General features: G+C 41.8%; 1 protein-coding gene across 1 annotated transcript in view; it reads left to right on the top strand.

Moving 5' to 3' along the window:
• The window catches only part of Mov10l1 (Mov10 like RISC complex RNA helicase 1), an 82,837-nt gene that overhangs the window by 17,392 nt on the left and 44,276 nt on the right, over nucleotides 1–21,169 (top strand). The window contains exons 9-14 of the mRNA XM_013348818.2: nucleotides 3,869–3,983; nucleotides 8,279–8,456; nucleotides 8,735–8,805; nucleotides 11,159–11,250; nucleotides 15,842–15,900; nucleotides 16,349–16,446. Coding sequence (XP_013204272.1) covers nucleotides 3,869–3,983; nucleotides 8,279–8,456; nucleotides 8,735–8,805; nucleotides 11,159–11,250; nucleotides 15,842–15,900; nucleotides 16,349–16,446 — 613 coding nt within the window. The remainder of the gene's footprint in view (nucleotides 1–3,868; nucleotides 3,984–8,278; nucleotides 8,457–8,734; nucleotides 8,806–11,158; nucleotides 11,251–15,841; nucleotides 15,901–16,348; nucleotides 16,447–21,169) is intronic.

Raw genomic sequence — 21,169 nt, 5'->3', positions numbered from 1 at the left:
CAGCCGCTGTCTCCCAGGGTTAGTCATGCTCCTCTTGGGTAGCTACATGTATTGCATTTTTATATTTTTAAAATATAAAAATATTTTAAATTTTTATTGTTATTGCTTGTTTTTTTGAGACAGGGTTTCTCTGTGAAACAATCCTGGCTGTCCTGGAACTCACTCTGTAGACCAGACTGGCCTCAAACTCAGAGATCCACCTGCGTCTGCCTCCCTGAGTGCTGGGATTAAAGGTGTGGGCTACCACACCCATCTGTCTTTAGTTTTTTGAAATATGTGTACAAAATAATGGGTTTCTTCGTGATATGTTTAGACATATAGATAATTGTACCTTGATAACACCTGCCTGCCTCTCCTCCATCTTTATCCCTCTCCTCCAGTAGCCTGCCTCTGCTTCCACACGTCTGTTTCTTTCCTTCTCCCGTTAGCCCCTTCCCACACAATCTCCCTTCCACTTCACGCGGGGTATGTCTTCACAGATGTGTCTTCACATAGGAGAGGAAATTACAGGAGAGAAATTTTGACCCTTTTTTAAGCTGCTTTACTTGCTTGCTCGCTCGCTCACTCTTTCCCTTCCTCCCTCCCCCCCTTTCTTTTTTTCTTAAGATGGTGGTCTCCAGTTCATCCAGTTTCAGCACATAACTGTTTTCCTTTTTTATGCCTGAATAAAATTCTTGTATGAATGTATCACACTCTGCCTTCAGCTGCTGCTGGATAAATGGCTGATCCGATATCTTAGCTGTTGAGGACAGTGAAGCAAATAAACATGAATGTAAAGGTGCCTGTGCTGTGCTCTTTTGGAATCCTCAGACACTGACCTGGGAGTTAATCTGTGGTGGTTCTGGCGTCAGTTTGTGAGGAACCTCTGCACTGACCTCCTTGGTGGTGGTTCCACCTCACAGTCCCGCAGCGGTGCAGGCCCACATCTCACTGGCTCCGTCCATCCTCTGCTGAGTCTGTAGCCAATTTAGGTAGCATTTTTCATGTTCATTAGCCATTTGGATTTCTTTTGAGAACTGTCTAATTCATTTGCCCAAATATTGGCTGGATGGTTTGGGTTTTTGTTTTGTTGTTATTTTTATGGCTGGTATTTGAGGTTTTGTAATAGATCCTAGATTTTAATTCCTTGTCAGTTGGTAGAACTTTACAGGCTGCTCCTTCCCTTTGAATTCCATGTAGTTCTGTCCAGCATTGCTGCTGTTTTCTGGGTGTGGTTGTCACAGGCACAGGAAACCTTGCCAGAGCCTAAGTCTTGAAATGCAGTTTCAGAGTTGTGGTTCTTACAACTCTTATTAAAAAAAAAACCATTTAATTGACTTTCTTACAGTTGTAGAGGTTCAGTCATTATCATCATGACAGATAGCGTAACGATGTGCAGGCAGACATGGTGCTGGAGCTGAGAGTCCTACATTTTGCAGACAGTAGAAGTCAACTGACATACAGAGTGGTACCCTGAGCATAAGAAATCTCAAAGCCCACCTCCAGTGACACACTTCCTCCAACAAAGCCACATCTCCTAATAGTGCTGCTCCCTCTGAGGTTATAAATTACCACAGGGTCTTGATCCATTTTGAAGTGATTTTTAGAAAACAGGAGGTGGAGATCTGTTTCATTCTTCACTTATATGATTTATCAGGGACTGTCGTTTCTCCACTGTTTTTTATATCATTGTTGAAAACCCATGGTTGTAGCTGTATGAGTTCATTTCTGGCTTCTCCCTTCTACTCCATTGTTCTATGTGAGCAGAACTCTTTTGTGTTTGTTTTTGTCTTTGAGACAGGGTCTCACTGTGTAACTCTGGCTACCATAGAAGTTACTATGTAAACCAGGCTGGTCTCAAACTCACAGAGCAGCTTGTGTACAGGTGTGCTAATTGTCTTAGTCCCTCCATATCTCAGTACTTTTTGCAGCTAGTTATTAGCGGTTACTAGGTGGCCTGCTTTCCAGATGTCCATTTGCCTGAGTATCCTGCAGCTGCAGAGGTGAGCACAGTCCTGAGTTGCAACAGCAGCAGCAGCTTTCAGTACTGTTGGGTGCCCTGTAGTAGACTGCAGCATTTTTACCCAGAGTCTCACAATCAGACCTCCTGCAGAGTTCTTGAAGGAACCCTCTGTACAGGAAGTGACGATGAAGCTGAGAGCGGGAGAGCTCACCTTTGCTCCCTCCACTTGGACAAACTGCATCAGAGTTGAAGGAGTCCTGGGACTGAGACCCTGTCCTGTCCTCATTATCACCCCTCACTTCTTCCCATGTTTTCTGTCTTTTCTGTTACTCTGTTTTTGCCTTACTGTATACGAAATTGCTGTGAATTTGAATGTAGCTAACTAGACGAAGGCAGAAGATTAAATTTCTCCAGAGAAACGTGGCACCAAGAACCAGCAAAACAGTTGAAGCAGATTCCACACAGGGCAGCTTTTACCAAGTGTGGTCTCTGTCACCCTCCCTTCTTCCCTCCCTCCCTCTCTCCCTCCCTCCCTCCCTCCCTCTGTCCCTTTCTTATTTTGGAAATTCACTTTCTTTTTTTAATAATTTATTTTTATTTTATGTGCATTGGTGTTTTGCTTGAATTTATGTCTGTGTTAGGGTGTCAGGTCCCCTGGAACTGGAGTTACAGACAATTGTGAGCTGCCATGTAGAGGCTGGAAATTGAGCCTGGGTCCTCTGGAAGAGCAGACAGTGCTCTTCACAATGGAGCCGTCTCTCCGTCCCTCCGCATATCTTCTTCCTAGTGATGTATCAGTGTCATTTCTGGTACTCATGTCCTCACTGAAAGTGCAGTAAGAAGAGCTTAGCTACTGAGGAAATTAAACGCATTGTCTTCGAGCTTCATGGTTTGAGCAGGCCCCTGGGACTTTTCCAGTCTGGTTCCCCCAGCTTGCACAGCTCTGCCTGGCTTCTGCTGCAGACTGGAGTGCCAGACTAGAGCTTGTATGGGGACACACTGTGAACCCAGTGTGACGTCAGGTGTTTCCATGAACTCTAGCCTTCTGAAACAGGACAGGGTATGCCTCATACTGGTTGAACATTTTTAACCCAAAACCCAAAGTCTTCTGAAATCTGAAAATGTCTGAATGTTGACATGACCTATAAATTTCAGATTTTGTTACATTTTAGAAATTCTATGACTGATAAAATCTCTATAAATATTGCAGAGTAAAAAATAATGGGGTAGAAGTATAGCTCAGTTGTAAAGTGCCTAGCAAATAAATGTGAGACCTAGGGAGACAAAAATCTAGAAAATGTGCAACATCTCTGGACCCATACACTACAGATAAGAGATACTCATAAACATAAAAGTCTGGACTGAGAATTACATGTATAGTTCAGTCAGTACTTGCTGTGTAGCCATGAGAAACTGAGTTCAGTCTCCAGACCCATAAAAAAAAGCAAGTCACTATGGTACTCCATGTTGTAGTCCCACCCCTGGGGAGGTGGACAGGCAGCTTCTGGGGGCTCGCTGGCTGGCCTCACCTAATCAGGTAATCCTAGGCCAACCAGAGACCATGTTTAAAAGTCAAGAATGAGGGCTGGAGAGATGGCTCAGTGGCTAAGAGCACTGTCTGCTCTTCCAGAGGTCGTGAGTTCAATTCCCAGCAACCACATGGTGGCTCCAAACCATCTGTAATGAGATCTGGCGCCCTCCTCTGGTGTGTGGGTATACATGGAGGCAGAAAGTTGTATATATAATAAATAAATATATCTTTAAAATAATAAAAAAATAAAAAGAAAGAAAGAAAAAAAGTCAAGGATGATAGACCTGATGACCAACATCTACAGTTGTCCTCTGGCCTCTGTACATGTGTATGCACACACACACTATACACACATAATATAATTGTTTTTGATTTAACATTTTTTTTCTTTTAAGGAATTCAAGGCGACAACTTCCAAGTTTTCTTCCACAGTATCCAATACCAGATAGACTAAAAAAATGTGTGGAACAGAAAATTGACATCCTGACTTTCCAGCCGCTTCTTGCAGAGGTAGGAATACATCTGAAAGCTGTGGGATGTTACCACTAAGGCACCATTCCAAAAAAGTAGGGTGAGTCGTTGGATTCAGATCTCCTGTCAGTAATTTACACCATAGGTAACTAGGAATTTCAGGATGACACCTTCACGTGTGACCTGGTGTTCAAGAGTTCTCAGGAAGAGGAGTGGGAATGGGAGATCCAAGCCAGCCTTCTACTCTGCCAGCTGGTCTACTATGGTCTACCTTGGTCTACTGTGCCAGTGATGGGAAACTTCCCACACTTTCCTTACGGAGAGTCTCAGGACACTAAAGATGGTTGGACAGCACTGGTGCTTGGTGAAGGAGCACTGAGAATCGAGTCTGTAGAAAGACTTAGATATGCACCAACTCAGGAAGTTCAGCAGCGAGGCACAGACATGAGTGACTGTGGGTGGAAATGCCATCAACCCCTCAACATTCCCTTGTGCTCTGCGTTGTCCCTTTGTGGAAATGTTCTTCCCAGGAGAGCAGGCAGGGAAAGAGTTGTGCACTGCTTGCAGGGAAGGTGGAAGACCACCTCTTAGAGTTCAGAAGCTGCAGAGAAGTCTAGAAAATTAAGGTCTGGCATTGGATGGGAAGTCTACTCTGTCCCAGGAAGTACTTGCTATACAGCTTCTAATAGTTTGAGGAGCATCCACTTGGGAATGTATGGACTGGGGGAGGGGTCTATACAAGCAGAACTTGAGCTTTTCACAGGCTTCTACCTAGATTTCAGATGGAATCTTGGAAAGCTAAGCATTTGTAGCAGCAAGCGGTACATTCCCTGTGAGAAACCTTCAGAGGGCGATGCCTGAAACTTTGAGTGAAGCTGAAAGTGTAACGGAAGGTTTGAGGCTATCACATGTTATGAATGACAATGTTTTTTTACTGTACAGATAAAGTTTTCTGCTCTTAAGAAACATAATAGTTAGCTGGGCGGTGGTGGCGCACACCTTTAATCCCAGCACCCAGGGAGGCAGAGGGCAAGTGTATCTCTGTGAGTTCATGGCCAGCCTGGTCTACAGAGTGAGTTCCAGGACAGCTGAGGCTACATTGAGAAACCCTGTCTTGAAAAAAAAAGGGGGGAAAAGAAAAGAAACAAACAATGTTTTAATTATGGGAAGCAAAGTCTTTTTAGCACCTTTTTACCATAGTTTTTAGCAAATATGTATTAAATTAGTATCTTTGGATTGTATTATGTCAGAATGCATTTGCTTTTAAAACTTGCTATTTGAGTTGATTACTTTCACTTAAAAATGAGGACTTGCTGAGTAAAGCATTTGCTGTGCAACCATGAGGATCTGAGTTAATTTTTCCATCATCCAGTTTAAAACACAAATAAGTCAGGGCAGAGAAGGGAATTCAGAGGCCAGTCAATCTAGCCAAAATGGTGAGCTACAGGTTCAGTGAGTGAATCTGCCTCAAAAAATAAGATGAAAGGGGCTGGAGAGATGCCCTGGGAGTTAGTAGTAGCACTTGTTCCTGTTGCAAAGGACCTGGGTTTGGTTCCCAGCACCTGTATGGGACTCACGGCTTTTTGTAACACCAGTTGTAGATGTCTCTGATGCCCTCTTTGGCCTCTGTGGGCATTGCAAGAATGTGGTATAGGTAAACATTTGTACATAAAAATAATGAATAAGATGGTCAGTGGTGATGTGCACCTTTAATCCCAGCACTTGGAAGGCAGAGACAGGCGGATCTCTGAATTCGAGGTCATCCTGGTCTGCAGAGTGAGTTCCTGTACAGCCTGGGCTGTTATTCAGAGAAACCCTGTCTCATTAAATAAATAAAACAAATAAATAATAATAATAATAATAATAATACCTAAAAGAGTAATAAGATGCAGAAGTAACTAAAGACATTCTGACATCAGTCTCTGAACACTACATGTACCCAACACAGGTAAGTATACCTACATATACACATGTGCATGGATGCATACACACAAAGTTAAGTGAAGTTTGACTGGGCATTAGAATAGAATTTCTAACTGTTCCTGAAGTGCCTTAAACATAGTTCTGACATTTTAGTGTGTGTATGAAGAGCTTTCCCAGCACTGATGATTTTATACTCACAGTGCTTACTGTCATAGTTGGCTTCAGATACTAATGTGATGTGACTACGTGGGAAGAGCTGCTTCCATCAGATTGACTTGTGGGCATTTGTTTTTCTTTTTTAACTTATTTATTTAATGTATATGGGTGTTTTGTCTGCATCTATGTCTGTGCATAGTCTGTGTGCATTGTCAGCAGGGGCCAAAAGAATGTATTGAATCTTCAGGGACTGAAGTTAACAGATGTGAGCTGCAATGTAGATGCTGAGAATTGAACCCGGGTCCTCTGGAAAAGCAACCAGTTTTCTTAGCCTCTGAACCATCTCTCCAGCCCATGAAGCATTTTCTTTATTGCTAATTGATGTAGAAAGACCCAGCCTTGCCTGCTAGCCCTAGGCTGGTAGGCCTGAGCTGTATAAGAACGGTAGCTGAGCAAGACAGGGGAACAAACAAGTAAGCTGCATTTCTCTGCTAGTTTCTGCGTAGAGCTCCCACCCTGAGTTCATTTATGTAACTAATTGCTATAGTCGAGACCTCTAGAAATAAGTAGAAGTGATGAGAATGGGCATCTTAGGGGAATGGTTTTCAGTTTTTCATCACTACGTATGACTTTTTTTTTAATTTTTTAATTTTTTTTTTTTTGGATTTTTGAGACAGGGTTTCTCTGTAGCTTTTTGGTTCCTGTCCTGGAACTAGCTCCTGTAGACCAGGCTGGCCTCGAACTCACAGAAATCCGCCTGTACGTATGACTTTTATTGTCATACTTTGTCATGAGAAGATTGTAGGGTTAAGCCAGCCCCTTTAGGGCGGGTTTGCCTGGGGCGGTTGTTGACTTATAAATTGAGCACCACGGAGGCTGCACTCTCTTTTTCTTTCCTACCTCCTGTGCTGCGCGGGAACTTTGGTTCTGTAAGTTTTATTTAATCATTAAAATTGTATATATTCTTTAATATTTGCCTGCATTTATTCACGCCGATACAGAAGATGGTGTACTTGGTCAGATACTTTTTCTGTATCTGGATGATCATGTGCTTTTCTCCATTCTGTTAAACACTTTGCTGTATTTGTTAATTTTCATGGGTTGACTTATTCCTACCTCCTAAGAATAAGACCCCTTGGCCATAGTATATAATCCTTTTAATATATTATAGCATTGTTTGCTAGCATTTTGTGACAATCCTTGTATCAATATTCATAAGAGATACTGGTCTATATTGGAGCGGGAGGTATGGTTAGGTAAGTTCTGTTTGTTTTGTTTTGAGATACAATCTACTTATGTTACCCATGATAGCCTCAAACTCATGAGCTAAAATGATCCTCTTTCTTTAGCCTGCTGGGTAGCCAAGTGAAGTACAGTCTTCTCTCCTACCCTTCTCTCCACCTTCTCTTTCCCTCCCTTTACCCCCTTCTTTTACCTCTCTTTTCCCTTCTTCCTCTTGCCTTCATCTTCTTCCTGCCCATCCCCTCATATCACTCACTCTATGCAGCCCAGGCCAGCCTCAAACTACAATTCTCCTGTCTCCATTTCCTGAGTGATGGAATTATAAGTGTGTACAACATGCTTTTTCTTTCTTTAGAATGAATGTCCTTTTCTGACTTTAATATCAGAGAAATGCTGACCTCTTAGAATGAATTATAAAGTATTCCCTTGGGCTTCTGGAAAAGTTTGAAGAGGATTTCTGCCCATTTTTAAGAATGTTTTTTAGAATTCACTCATGAAACCACCAGGTCCAGGGATTTCCTTTGTTAAAAAAGTTTTTGGTTTCTGATTCCATTTCCTGAGTAGTTACAGTTATATTCTGATTGCATTGTTTCTTTGTGGTATAGTCCTTGTAGCTTTTATTTTTCTAAGAACTTACCATTTCATCTAGATATTTTTACAGTTATTTCAGATGGGAAGGAAAATGACCCTTGACACTATTTCTAGGCCAATGGAGAGCCTGTCCTCTTTCACAAACATCCATGAAGTTACACTGCCCTTTCCAGAATCAGCTCAGAGACCTGACAGATTAGGGACAACAGAGTTGGCTGAGAGCCCAGACTGTGGTAGTGGGTAGTGGCTTTGGCCAGTGAGGAACCAGTGTGCTGACCGGTTCATAACCTCTAACCCTGATCATCCTGTCTGGAGTAGATGTCTTGGATGTAAGCAGTTTAGACATCTGAACTCTAAGGGTGCTTATTCCCTAGACATAGATGCAGGATGTGCTCACACTGGGTAATTCTTTTTTTTTCCAGCTTTTGAACATGTCAAACTACAAGGAGAAGTTCTCCACTCTGCTGTGGCTGGAGGAGATCCATGCAGAAATAGAACTGAAAGAGTATAACATGAGTGGCGTTGTCCTGAAGAGGAAGGGAGATCTGCTGGTTCTGGAGGTCCCCGGGCTTGCCGAGAGCAGACCTTCTCTCTATGCAGGTAGATCTCAGTATGGGTTACCTGGGGCCAGGGGAAAGTCGTTTTAACAGGCCACGTACTTGGATTATCCCATTTCTGTTCATGAAGTAACATTTACTTAAAAGGAAATGATCTAATGTGTATGCTATACATGTTTCTTTGTTACACATTATCTATCTTTAAGCAACAAATACTAGAAATTTTATATTTTAATTATGCTTCATTAAGACTTGATTTCAGAGTGAAATGGGAAATTTATGATTTTGTGTTTAACTCATAGTAATATATTTTTTACCTAGGTGACAAACTGATTTTAAAATCTCAAGAATACAATGGGCATGTCATTGAATATATCGGCTATGTCATGGAGGTAAGAGGACACTCCCCAAAGAGTGAAGGTCAGACTGACTCACCCACTCTCACAGAGTACTCCAGTGGCTTTGTCTGTATTGTTGGAATCTTAAAGACACAGTAAGTGATCTTTGAGTAGATTTATTTGTGGAAAGGGACCTTCTGTGTAAGAAAGTGTAATTTTCAACTATATAAAACTACTTGTAAGCCATGTTTGCATTGAATCAGCTTTGGACACTGTGGGCATGATGTAGAAGAGCCAGTGGGTAGGAGCCTCAGAAGGCTGCACTAGGTAAGTATGGTGCTGAGGCGATCAGAAGGATGCTTAGAGCACAGTAAAGTCAGGTGCTTGCTCAGCAAATGCATGCTTCATTCTCGGCATGACTTCCCTTGGTTCTGCCATCAGTTTTCTGGTCAGAACATGGGATAGAATAGGATAGGATAAGATGAACAAGCTGATACAGAAGGCATCCAAAAGGCCCAAATGGTGGTAGAGAAGCCACATCTGAAACACACCATGCTGAAGTCAAATTTGCCATTTTTCAACCAGCAGGTATAGTCCACCATAGGTCTCTTGGTCTTGAAAAGTTGTGCCCTGTGAGGAGAGTTTGGGGAAAGACAACACAGTGCTGAGCCTTTACTGAGAGCTACCCACTTCGAGCTGACACAGAGGAGGATCTTCCTGCCTAGCCATGTGCTAGATGTCTTAATTAGGTTTTTGTTGTGATAAAACATCAAAACCAGGGCTGGAGAAGTAGCTCAGAGGTTAAGAGCATTGACTGCTCTTCCAAAGGTCCTGAGTTCAATTCCTGGCAACCACATGGTGACTCATAACCATCTATAATGAGATCTGATGCCCTCTTCTGGTATGTAGGCAAACAGTGTATAATAAATCTTTTAAACACACACACACACACACAACCAAAAACTAGAGAAAGAAATGGTTTTGGTTTACAGCTTACAGTTTATCATCAGAGGAAGCCAAAGCATGACTTCAAAGCAGCAGAAGCCATGGAGAAATGCTGCTTATTGACTTCTCATGGGATGCTCAGTCTGACATATCCCCCAGGCAACCTACTCAGGGGTGGCACCACCTTCAGTGGATTGGCCTTCCTGGGTGGATCATTAATCAAGAAAATGACCCACAGACTTCCTGCAGGCCAACCTGAGACGCTCTTAGTCAAGGTCTCCTCTTCTCAGATGACTGGCTGTGTCAGATTGGCGTGGAAGGAGCTAGGGCTTGCAGGGCCCCTCCTTCCTCTGTCTTCAATACTCTGTTCTAATGTTTAAGTTGCCTTGTGCTTCCTTTTATCTCTTCCCATTTCTTCCTTTTATATCTTCTTATTTCATTTGCAGCTTTTCAGATAGAAGGTAAGATCAGTCTACAGGATCCTAAGCTGGTGAGGATCACGGTCCCTCATTCTTAGTAGTTTGGTTTTAGTATGCTTACTGACCTTAGTTGTAGACTCCCTTTCATGTTTTGTAATCTCTGGGTCACTCAGAAGCCTCTGCTGGGTGGCTTTCCAGGGAAAGGGCCGTGGCAGCGTCTTCTGAGAATGGAAGAACTCTGACTGGCTGTCCCCGTGTTTATTGTGTCACTTCCTGCCCACAGTCTCAGGGTCTGGATTCTCATGGTGGCTTCTGACCTTGCATAGTGTCAGGCCTGGGCCTCGGAAAGCCACAGCCTCAGCCCTGCTTCCACCTGAGGATGTTTGTGTTCCTTTGCCCCCGAGTGTACCCGAGGTTTCCTTTCTTGCCTTTCAGGAGAAAGTTTGAGGTCTTATTTTATGCAGGATCCAGCTATATTTATCCCCTGTACTACCAGAAAGGGAAAGTCCCAAGTGATCCTTCTGTGGAGGCTTTATCTCTGCAGGACCACCCTGATGACTTGGAGTTGTTCGCAGGTTGATCTCCTTTGAGTCCGAGGCACCATATTGTAGGTGTACTTGGCACAGGGAGAGACTGGTTAAATGTTGCTGATGTGAATGGAAATATTGCCCATTTGTGTAGTTTAAGAATGATTTACTCAGGGTTTCCTGCCCTGTGGAAAGTCCAAGGTCCACTCTATGGACTGGAGAGGGAGGGGGAGAGGAACTTGGGGGAGGGGGAGAAGGGTGGGAGGAGGGGGAGGGAAATGGGAGGCTGGGAGGAGGCGGATACTTTTTTTTTCCTTTTCTCAATTAAAAAAAGAATGATTTACTCACTTTCAGTTAATTTTGCAGGTACTTAAGATACCAAATTTTGGTTCACATCTATAAAATGATATTTTTATGATGTATTGCCAGATATAGATGCAGGATTGTCCCTGGAAGTCCAGTCTAGTGTGTAGAAGTTGAAACGCTCCCTTGTTTATCACTCGCTTGTTTTTTTAGATTCATGAAGAAGATGTAACTCTTAAACTTAATCCAGGATTTGAACAAATGTATAACTTTGAACCTATGGATGTGGAGTTCACATATAATAGGTAGGTTTTAGTAAGTTTAATAAAAATATTTTTTCATCCTCCCAGGGCTATCCTTGAGTGAATCAGTTCAAGTCTCCATGAGCATGCAAGAAGAAATGGCTTATTAGCCTTCCTGTGCTTTGTGAGTGATCTGTGTATTAGGTCCCAAACTTCCCAAAAGGCAACAGCACTGACTGTGGCCCAAAGCGACAATCGGGCCAGCTCAGGCTAGATGCTGAGAGGGAAAATAGAAGGATTACTGGTGGAGAGAAAAAGTCTGCAGTCAGAGATCTTCTGAAGCCTGTGATCTCTGCCTGCCAGGAAGAGCTGTTTCCCTTACCTCCCTTGCCACTGGCAAATGGGGCATGTGGTTCTTTATTGTCATAAAACTGTGGTATAGATCAGAGCCTCTAAGCTCTTCTGTCTTCCGACCTGCCAGCCCCCACACTAGCCTCCCGCTACTCTCTGTCCCTGAGAGAGAGCCATGGCATCTTTGGACTCCTCCAAGTGCCTCTGGCCCTTGTCTCTTCACCACCGAAAATAAACATAAAACCAGCAGTTTTTTTTTTGTTTTTTTTGTTTTTTTTTTTTGGTTTTTCGAGACAGGGTTTCTCTGTGGCTTTGGAGCCTGTCCTGGAACTCCCTTTGTAGACCAGGCTGGCCTCGAACTCACAGAGATCCGCCTGCCTCTGCCTCCCGAGTGCTGGGATTAAAGGCGTGCGCCACCACCACCCGGCTAAAACCAGCAGTTTTATATTTACAATAAACCTCTTCCCGCCCATGGAAAAGTCCATTTTGGTTTCGCTGCACCCTCAGTTACATCTGATGCCAAAACAGGGAGCAGAACAGTGGGCTAGACCTTCCCAGAGGGTCTAGCCCCTCCTAACCAATCATATGCTGTTAGGGTATTGTCATCTAGTCCTTGAAAGCGTCAGTCTGTCCTTCATTCACATAGTCTTTAGTTTCCTTTTAGCAATATGTACTTCTCAGTTTGTAGTTTTACATTATTTTTTGGCAAGTTTGTCCCCTTTTTGTTTGTTTGTTTGGGTTTTTTTTTTTTTTTGAGATAGGGTTTCTCTGCATAGTCCTGACTGTCTAGACTGGGTTGTCCTTGTATTCAGAGACAGACACGTCTGAGATAGACTGTCTCCTGAGTGCATGATTAAAGGTGTGTACTACTGTGCTTGCCACCTGGCACGTGTGAGTGTGTTTGAGGCAGGCTAACAGGGTCTCATAAATCCTTGACTAGGCTGAAACTCTTCTATGTAGACCACGCAGCTCTAACTCACAGAGATCCACCTGTCTCTGCCTCCTGGATGCTGGGATTAAAGTTCCTGGCCCTGTTTTTTAAAGCTTAGTACTGTTGTAAACAATATTACCTTTGCTACAGAGAAACCCTGTCTCGAAAAACCAGAAAAAAAAAAAACAATATTACCTTTAATTTCCAATTGCTTGGTCTCATTATTTCCTCTCAGCCAAGAGTTGAGGGTGACATGGAAGGCTTTGACGTGTCCTTCTGGCAGGTTGAGGAGAGAAAGTCCTAGTTTACTGGTAATTTTTAGTCAAAAAGAGATACTGAGCACTCAAGAGACAGAGGCAGACAGATCTCTGAGTTCCAGAGATCTCCAGAGAGCCAGTTTTACATAGTGAGAACTTGTCTCAAACAAAGAGAAAGAGTAGATAGTGATTTTATCAAATGCTTTTCTATATGTTTTGAAATTATGTGGGATTTTCTGTTTTGGGTTCATCAATTTTCTTAATTTGGTTTCTAATATAATTTTAGCTTTGCCTCCTAAGATGAATGGTACTTGGTCATAATATGATTTCCTTTTATGTTTGTTAGGTCTGATTTGTTAAAATTTTATTCATTTTTTATATTTATGTTTATGAGATATATTTGTCTACAACACATTGTATATTCTGGAAAACTTTGTATGGAATAAATATTATTTCTTCCTTAAATATTTGGTAGAATCCCCTCTGAGGCCTTCTAGATACAGAGTTTTCTTTGTGGGAAGCTTTTAAGCTGTGTATTCTATTATTCTACCAGAAAAAGGATCATTTAGGTTTAGTGCTAGGTTCTTTTTATTTAGTGTGTGTGTGTTTATATATGTACGTGTGTGCACTCATGCATGTAAGTGTGTATAATATATATGGGTGCATATGCCATAGTGCATGTAGAGGAAAACTATGGAGTCCATTCTCTCCTTCCACCTTTACTTGAGTTTGGGAATTAAACTCAAATCATCAGACTTAGGTGGTAAGTCCCTTTACCCACTGAGTCATCTTCCTGGCCAGGTTATTAGGTTCCTGTAAGCTTTAGAAGTCTACATTTTAAGAACTCTGTACTTTATCTAGGGTATCTTATTTGCATTTCAATTCTTTACAGAATTTTCCTGTATGTGTCATCTATAGAGGTTTCACGTTTCTAATTCCTGATGTTAGTGGTTTTGTATTTTTTTTTCCTCTCCCATCAGTATCTCTAGAAATGTGGGATCTTTTAGTTATCTTATGTGTGTCTTGCCTGCATTTATGTCTGTGCTTTATATGCATGCCTGGTGCCCATAGAAGCCATAAGAGGGCATCAAATCCCCTAGGTGTGGAGTTACAGATGGTTGTTAGCTGCCATGCTGGGGGCTAGGAATCTAACCTTGATCCTCTGCAAGAGCAGTCCTTGCTCTTAACTGCTGGGCCATCTCTCCAGAACCTTGTCAAAGAGTTCACTGCTGACTTCACTGGCATCCTATTCTTTACTGTTCTTCTGTTCCCTGTCACATTAGATTTTGCTCTGATCTTGTATTATTTCCTTTTTCCTATCTATTCTTGGCTCTGTCTGCTTTTCTTTCTCCAGCTCCTCATATAAGTGAAGACCATAAATTGAAGACCGGCCTTTTTTTTTTTTTTAACACCTCATGTGTTTGGTTCTGGATAGATATTGCCCTGAGTTATTTACCCCTCTAGCTTAGATGCTGGTCAGTTAGTCCCCAATGAAGACATAATAGATTCTTTTTAAAAAGACACTCGGTGTGTGTGTGCGCACACACAAATGCATGCAAAGGACAGAGGATAGCATCAGATTTCCTGGAGCTGGAGTTACAGGTTGTAAGCTGCCCAACAGGGATGCTGGAATCTGAACTCTGGTCCTCTGCAATAGCAAAGAGTACTCTAAACAGCTGAGCCATCTCCAGCCCCAAGATTCTCTTTATCTTGTACAAAGATGCTAAAATAAACAAATGATATCTTGCAAATCTTCCTCTTGAACCACTAGTTCATACCTAGGGAAGTTGGTTTTTGTGGTCCCTTCTTTCTCATTTCTGCCCTCCTTTGGAAGCCGTGTGTGTTGTCCTGTGTCCCGCAGTATACATACATACTGCATCTATTTAATTTTTCTTATTTTCTATCTCTTTGTTAGAGTCATTTTGGTCAAGTCCTGGGGTGATTCTGTCCCAGCTCTTATCCCTTTTATATGGAGTTCATTGTATCTCAAGCAATTATTTTGCAAAGATTGGAAAACAGGGCTTACATAGGTTCAGTGCATCTGACAGAGATATCACAGAGTGTACAACTCTTAGTTATGCATCACAGAAATGGATCCTGATAGTGGCTTTTAGCAACCACCCTACACCCTCTAATAGTTGGGAATGGCCAGGTCCCTATGTTGTGTCTCACCACCGTCTGAGCCTTCAAGAACCTGTCCTTTGTCTCTAAGGAGGCATGAGTCAGCTCTGCTCTGTGACTCTGTCTCTAAGGAGGCATGAGTCAGCTCTGCTCTGTGATTGGAGCCAGATTACCTAGTAGAACAGATAGTGTCTTCTTTTATGCTTTTGAGTATTAGTAATCCTAATTTATTGAAAATGGGTTTTGATTTCCTGTGTTTTTCTCTTTGTTTTTTTTTTTCTAATTTCAAATAAAAAAAAAAACACCTTACAGCAAAACTGTTTTTCTCTTGGTATAGGAATATCAATATCTTTCTTACTCTTCTAGAAGGATGGCACCTACTGTCCTGAACCCTCAGTTGTCTCGGCTTAACCATTGGTATAAACTCCTAATTGGTTGTTGCCCCTTCACTCTCCTGTCACATAAGGGCAGGAACACATCTTTATGACCCTGTAACGCTTGGCCTCCACATGGTCTTTATCTACAAGATTTTAGTAAAATTTGTGTTGGTGTGATTGCTGAAAGTTTGTTGTTTAGTCTGTTTTCTGTTGCTATAGCAGTCATCAAAGAATGGATAATTTACCAAGAGATTTAGTCTCACAGTTCTGAAGGCTCTGCAGCATTGGGGAGGCCTTCTCATTGCACCAGAATATGGCAACGGTACACTGAAGAGAACATGTGAAAGACGCAGAGAAAGCAGGACAATGAGTTTGAATTCATTTTGTAACAAATGTTGTTCACACAGAAATGGTTTGACTTCATGACCTAATCATCTCGTAAAGGTCACACTTCCCAAAGCCGTCACAGAGGCAGTTGTAGTCAACAACACATAAATAAAAATTATATCTTAATTTTTGAGTTTGGAAATAACATTCAGGTGGTAACATTTATATATAATCAAATATTTGTAAATGCTAAACTTAAGGTTCATTATTTTATGTTTTCCTTCTGGCAGGACCACAAGCAGACGGTGTCACTATGCACTTGAACAAGTCATCCATTTGGGTGTAAAAGGTAGCATTTTGTAGCTTGGTAGTAATAAATTTCCCTAGAGTATGCTTATAGAGTTCATGGAATTTTTGTGCAAAATGATATCAGTTCTTCAGTTATATGTAAGAATTAAAATTACATAACAGCATGTATTTTTAATTCCTATTGGGCAATTTGTTTCCTCCCCCCACTATTTTTTTTACTATTTTAACTATGTAAAAGCATACTTAAATAATTGAAAATTATTTAATGTATTTTTTGCTCTCTGCATTTAATCCTGGTAATATAATTCATCTTTGTTCTCACAGAGATAAGTAATGGCTTGTTGCAAAGTCTATGCCATACTATTTAATGCTAAAACTAGGAAAGGGGAACCTCAACAGAGTTTCAGAATATGAACTGTTTTACAATCAGCCATAATGTTTGTGTTGTCTTCATTCATACTTTTTTTTTACTTTTTCTTGTTTCAAAGTATTATTTCCAGAAGAAATCATTTTACAGTCTCCCCAGGTGACAGGGAATTGGAGCCTTGCACAGGACATCAAAAGTGATGTGCAGTCTATCACCAAGGTAGTGTTTTAATGACTTTGATAGATTTAATACATAATATGAATTCAGTGCTCACTTGACTGGAGTATTAGAAGATTATTCACAAATAATCCAAGATTTCAGTTAAAATAAAACTAAGGTAGCTGGGTATAATCCTAGCACTTGGCGGGCAGAGACAGGGAGATCTTTGTGAGTTCAAGGTCAGCCTGGTCTACAGAGTGAGTTCCAGGTTAGCCAGGAATATGTAGTGAAACTGTCACAGAGCGGGGCTGGAGAGACGGCTCATTTGTTAAGAGGACTCGCTGCTCTTCAGGAGGACCCAGGTTTGACTCTCAGCCGGCACATGCAGCTAACTGCCCTTAGCTCCAATTCCAGAGCATATGATGCCCTCTTCTAGTCCTTAAGGGTATTGTATTCACATGGTGCACTAACATAGATGCAGACAAATCCATACACATATAATAAAAAATAAATCTTAATAAAATATTCATAGGGTACATTTAGTTTAACTGTGTATACAATTATATGTAAGACCAAGATATTTAAACAAGGTAAAATTAAGATATGGGTGCTTCTGTGATTGTACCGATTTATTTTAAAATTGTATGCTTTTAGGTGGTCCACAGCTTTAATCCCAACATTCAGAAGGCAGTGATCCACGTGGCTTCCTACCTTTCTCTTACATCCTTCCTGCCTCTGATTTTGTGACACTGTCTGAGCCTTGAAGGCTCAGATATCACATTTGTGACTGGGCATTCAACAGTTAATTCTCAGGACTTTGACCAGTTATGAGTATCTTTAGGACTCACTGACTAATGTTAACAAAAAGTAAGCTTCTCCAGCAAAGTTGACCACAACATTCATGATGAGCATTAAACATAGTTTATTTAGAAGCAAAAGTGGTAGTTTTATAGCTGGGGAGATGGATCAGTGGGTAAAGCATCTGTTGCTCAACCAACCATGAGGACTTGAGTTCAAATCTTAGAACCCACATAAAGTTGGTCCTCAGTAGAGCACATCTGTCCTCCCAGCATTCCTACATCAGGAAACTCCCAGACGTTTGCAGGCCAGCTAGCCTGGAGTCCACAGCAGTGAACAATAAAACAGGCCCCGTCTCAAGGTGTAAGGTGAGACATGACACACACAACTGTCCTCTGACCTATATCCTGTCAACCATGGCATGTGCACATATACTCATGTACACCACACACACACACACAGGGAGAGAGAGAGAATGAGGATGGTGGTTACAGGATGTTTACTCAATCATGGAAAACACTATAAACAAAATAAGAAAGGGTTATTCATTAAAATCACCAGCTGAGCCAGGCGATGGTGGCGCACGACTTTAATCCCAGCACTTGGGAGGCAGAGGCAGAAGGATCTCTGAGTTCGAGGCCAGCCTGGTCTACAAGAACTAGTGCCAGGACATGCTTCGAAGCCACAGAGAAACCCTGTCTCGAAAAACAAAAAAAGAAAAGAGAAAAAAAAACAAAAATAATCATGAGCTCAGGGGCTGGAGAGATGGCTTGGTGGTTAAAAGCACTGACTGCTCTTCTAGAGGACCCAGGTTCAATTCCCACCACACACATGGGCAGCTCACAACTGTCTGTAAATCCAGTTTCAGTGCAATCTGATACCTTCACACCAGTGCGCATAAAATAAAAGTTAAATAAATCATTATAAATTCTTTAAAATTTTCTTAAAATCATGATCTGGGAGCTGGAGCAATGACTCAGCAGTTAAGAGCACTGGCTTCTCTTCCTGAGTTCAGTTCCCAGCAACCACATTGCAGTTCACAGCCATCTGTAATGGGATCTGATGTCCTTTTTTGCCATAAAGGCATACATGCAGAAAGGGCACTCATACATAATATAAATAATTTTCAAAAATCGTCAGCTATGTATTTACTTCTAGATGTTTATTTTGATCTGAGACTAGAAGTCTTCATTGAGCTTTCATTTGCAAATCTCTGTTTTTTATCCCCTTCCTCCTTGTTCATTCCTTTGCGTGATTCTCAAGAAAAGTCTGTGTAGGAGATGGTAGGATGGGATGAAGGAAGAGAAGCTACTGCTATTTAGATGAGGGTTTGCTGACTGCCTTACATTCTTAAGTGCAGAATGTTATTTCTAGCAAAGTTGTAAATAAATCTTGGCATTCCATTAGTCAACCATGGTGGAATTATAGGGACTGGAGAGATAACTCAAAAGTTAAGAGCATCTTCCCCAGGACCCAGGTTTGACTCCCAACACTATGTGGCAGCTCACAACTGTCTTTAATTCCAGTTCCAGCAAATCTGACACCCTCTTCTGGCCTCTTTGTGCACTACACACAACATGCAGGCAAAACATTTGTGTACTTAAAAAAAATATTTTTTAAATATAGAAATAAAAAGAAGAAAGAAAAGGGCTAGAGATAAAACTTCAGTGGAAGGGAAGCCTAGCATGCCCAAGGCCCAAGTTCAATCCCCAGTACCCTCTCCACAGCACTCATACAAAGTATATAAAACAGTAGTTTGAGACATTGGTTATTAGCCATGTTAGGACTTATTCCTAAGCAAGGGAAACAAGTGAGGTGGGCAGCATTGTTTAGAACATAGCATTTAGAGAGCAGAAAGAAGAAATCCAGGAGAGACTCTTAGGTAGAGGAGACAAAACTTGAAGGATCACATTGACAAAGCAGAATAGTGAGGAGAGAGCAGAGAGATAGGCAGATTCCGGCATCTAAAAGGGTCCCTAGAGTTCTCGCTGTCAGTCTCTTAGCTCGTGAGAAAAATGCCTTCAGAATTGGCGCAGTTCTACAACCAGAGAAGCCTAGCCTTAGTCAGGACTGTGTTCACAGACACAGGAGGAGAGCAAGCCTTCAAATCCCAGGTGCTTGGCAGTGGTAGCACACACTTTAATCCCAGCTCTCGGGAGGCAGAGGCAGGCGGATCTCTAAATTTGAGGCCAACCTTGTATATAGAACAAGTTCCGGGACAGCCAGGACTGTTACACAAAGAAACCTTGTCTTGAAAAAAACAGCCCTAGTTGTTGATCTGTATCCCAAAGTAAGGTATTGACTGGGAATCCCAGCAGAGGAATGAGACTGAGGTCATTGTCAGTTCCACAGTGGGTTTGACGCCAGCCTGGGCTACCTGAGACCCTGTCTTAAAAAAAAAAAATCAGGTGCTTGAGAGATGGCTCAGCACTTAAGAGTACTTGTTGCTCTCGTAAAGAACCTAGATTTGATTTCCAGCACCCACATGGTGGCTTACAAGTGCCTGGAACTCCAGTTTCAGGGGATTCTGTTCCCACTCTCCACCTTCGTAGACACCAGGCATTCAAATGTTGCACATACAAACATGGAAGCAAAGGACTTACACACATAAAATAAATCTTTAAGTTTTTTTAAAAATCAAACAAAAAGAATATAAAAGTGCTGGGTGGAGGTTGCACATGCCTTCAATCCCAGCACTTGGGAAGCAGAGGCAGGCGGATCTCTGTGAGTTCGAGGCCAGCCTGGTCTACAGTGTGAGTTCCAGGACAAGCTCCAAAGCTACAGAGAAACCCTGTCTCAAAAATCCAAATAAGGGGCTGGAGAGATGGCTCAGCGGTTAAGAGCATTGCATGCTCTTCCAAAGGACCCGAGTTCGATTCCCAGTAACCACATGGTGGCTCACAACCATCTGTAATAAGGTCTGGTGTCCTAGCAGGCATATATGCAAACAGAATATTGTATCCATAATAAATAAATATTTTTAAAAATCCAAATAAATAAAATGACATTATCTAGCACTCAATAAGTAGACAATTTATGTCTGGCATCTGGCTTTAAAACAATAACCCAGGCTAGGGATATAACTCAGTGGTTGAGCCCTTGCCCAGCCTATGCACAGCCCTGGGCTCAAACCTAGCACTGCAAACCAGACTTAAAAATGCAACCAGTATGGAAAATTTTAATTAATTGGAACCAACCTCTACCCCAAATAACCCGGTTGTAAAGTTAGAATACAAGGACATTAGAACAGTTATTAATTAGTCATGATAATAGAAGACACTGGGTCAGGCATGGTGGTGCATGCCTTTAATCCCAACACTTAGTAGGCAGAGGCAGGTGAATGCCTGGGCATTAGAGGTCTACAAGGAGAGGTCCAGGCCAATAGGGCTACCTAGTAAGACCCTGGCTCCAAAAAGAAAGGAAGTAAGAAAAGACATGAAGACCTTAACTGAGGGACATGAAAGATAAATTTAACAAAACACAACCTCATTCTTTAGAGATAAAAATTTCAGTTACTAAGATGAACAAAATGCACAAAATAGTACCAGACTAGGTGATCCAGAAGAAAAGTAGCTTGAAGACATAACACTAAAAATTATGTGAAAACAGCAAGAAAGATTTCAGAAAACAGGAAAAGCAATTTCCATAATTCATAAGTCCTCTTCTTAAAATGAGTGACAAATATTAAAAGTCATAGAACAACTTCAGGTGGCCTCACACACTTTTAACTGTTTGCCTCTCAAATAAAGAGGAGCAGGCAGAAAATGTAAGGAAGCATATTGGGGCCACGTGTGATATCTCAGACCTGTAATCTTTGCCCGGGCTACACAGCTAGATCGTGTCTCAAACAAAACCCCTGGCGTTTTGGGAAGATAGGTAAAGTTGCTAAAGTATAACCCAATTGATGGCTGGCGCAGTACAGATACAGGTGACCCTTAGCAAAAACGGCGCTAGTCGGAGGACAAGGGCATATTCTTTTTTTTTT

Source organism: Microtus ochrogaster, chromosome 15 (assembly GCF_000317375.1).
Source record: "Microtus ochrogaster isolate Prairie Vole_2 chromosome 15, MicOch1.0, whole genome shotgun sequence".
In the NCBI taxonomy this organism is placed as follows: domain Eukaryota; kingdom Metazoa; phylum Chordata; class Mammalia; order Rodentia; family Cricetidae; genus Microtus; species Microtus ochrogaster.
This window is presented reverse-complemented; position numbering and strand designations above follow the sequence as displayed.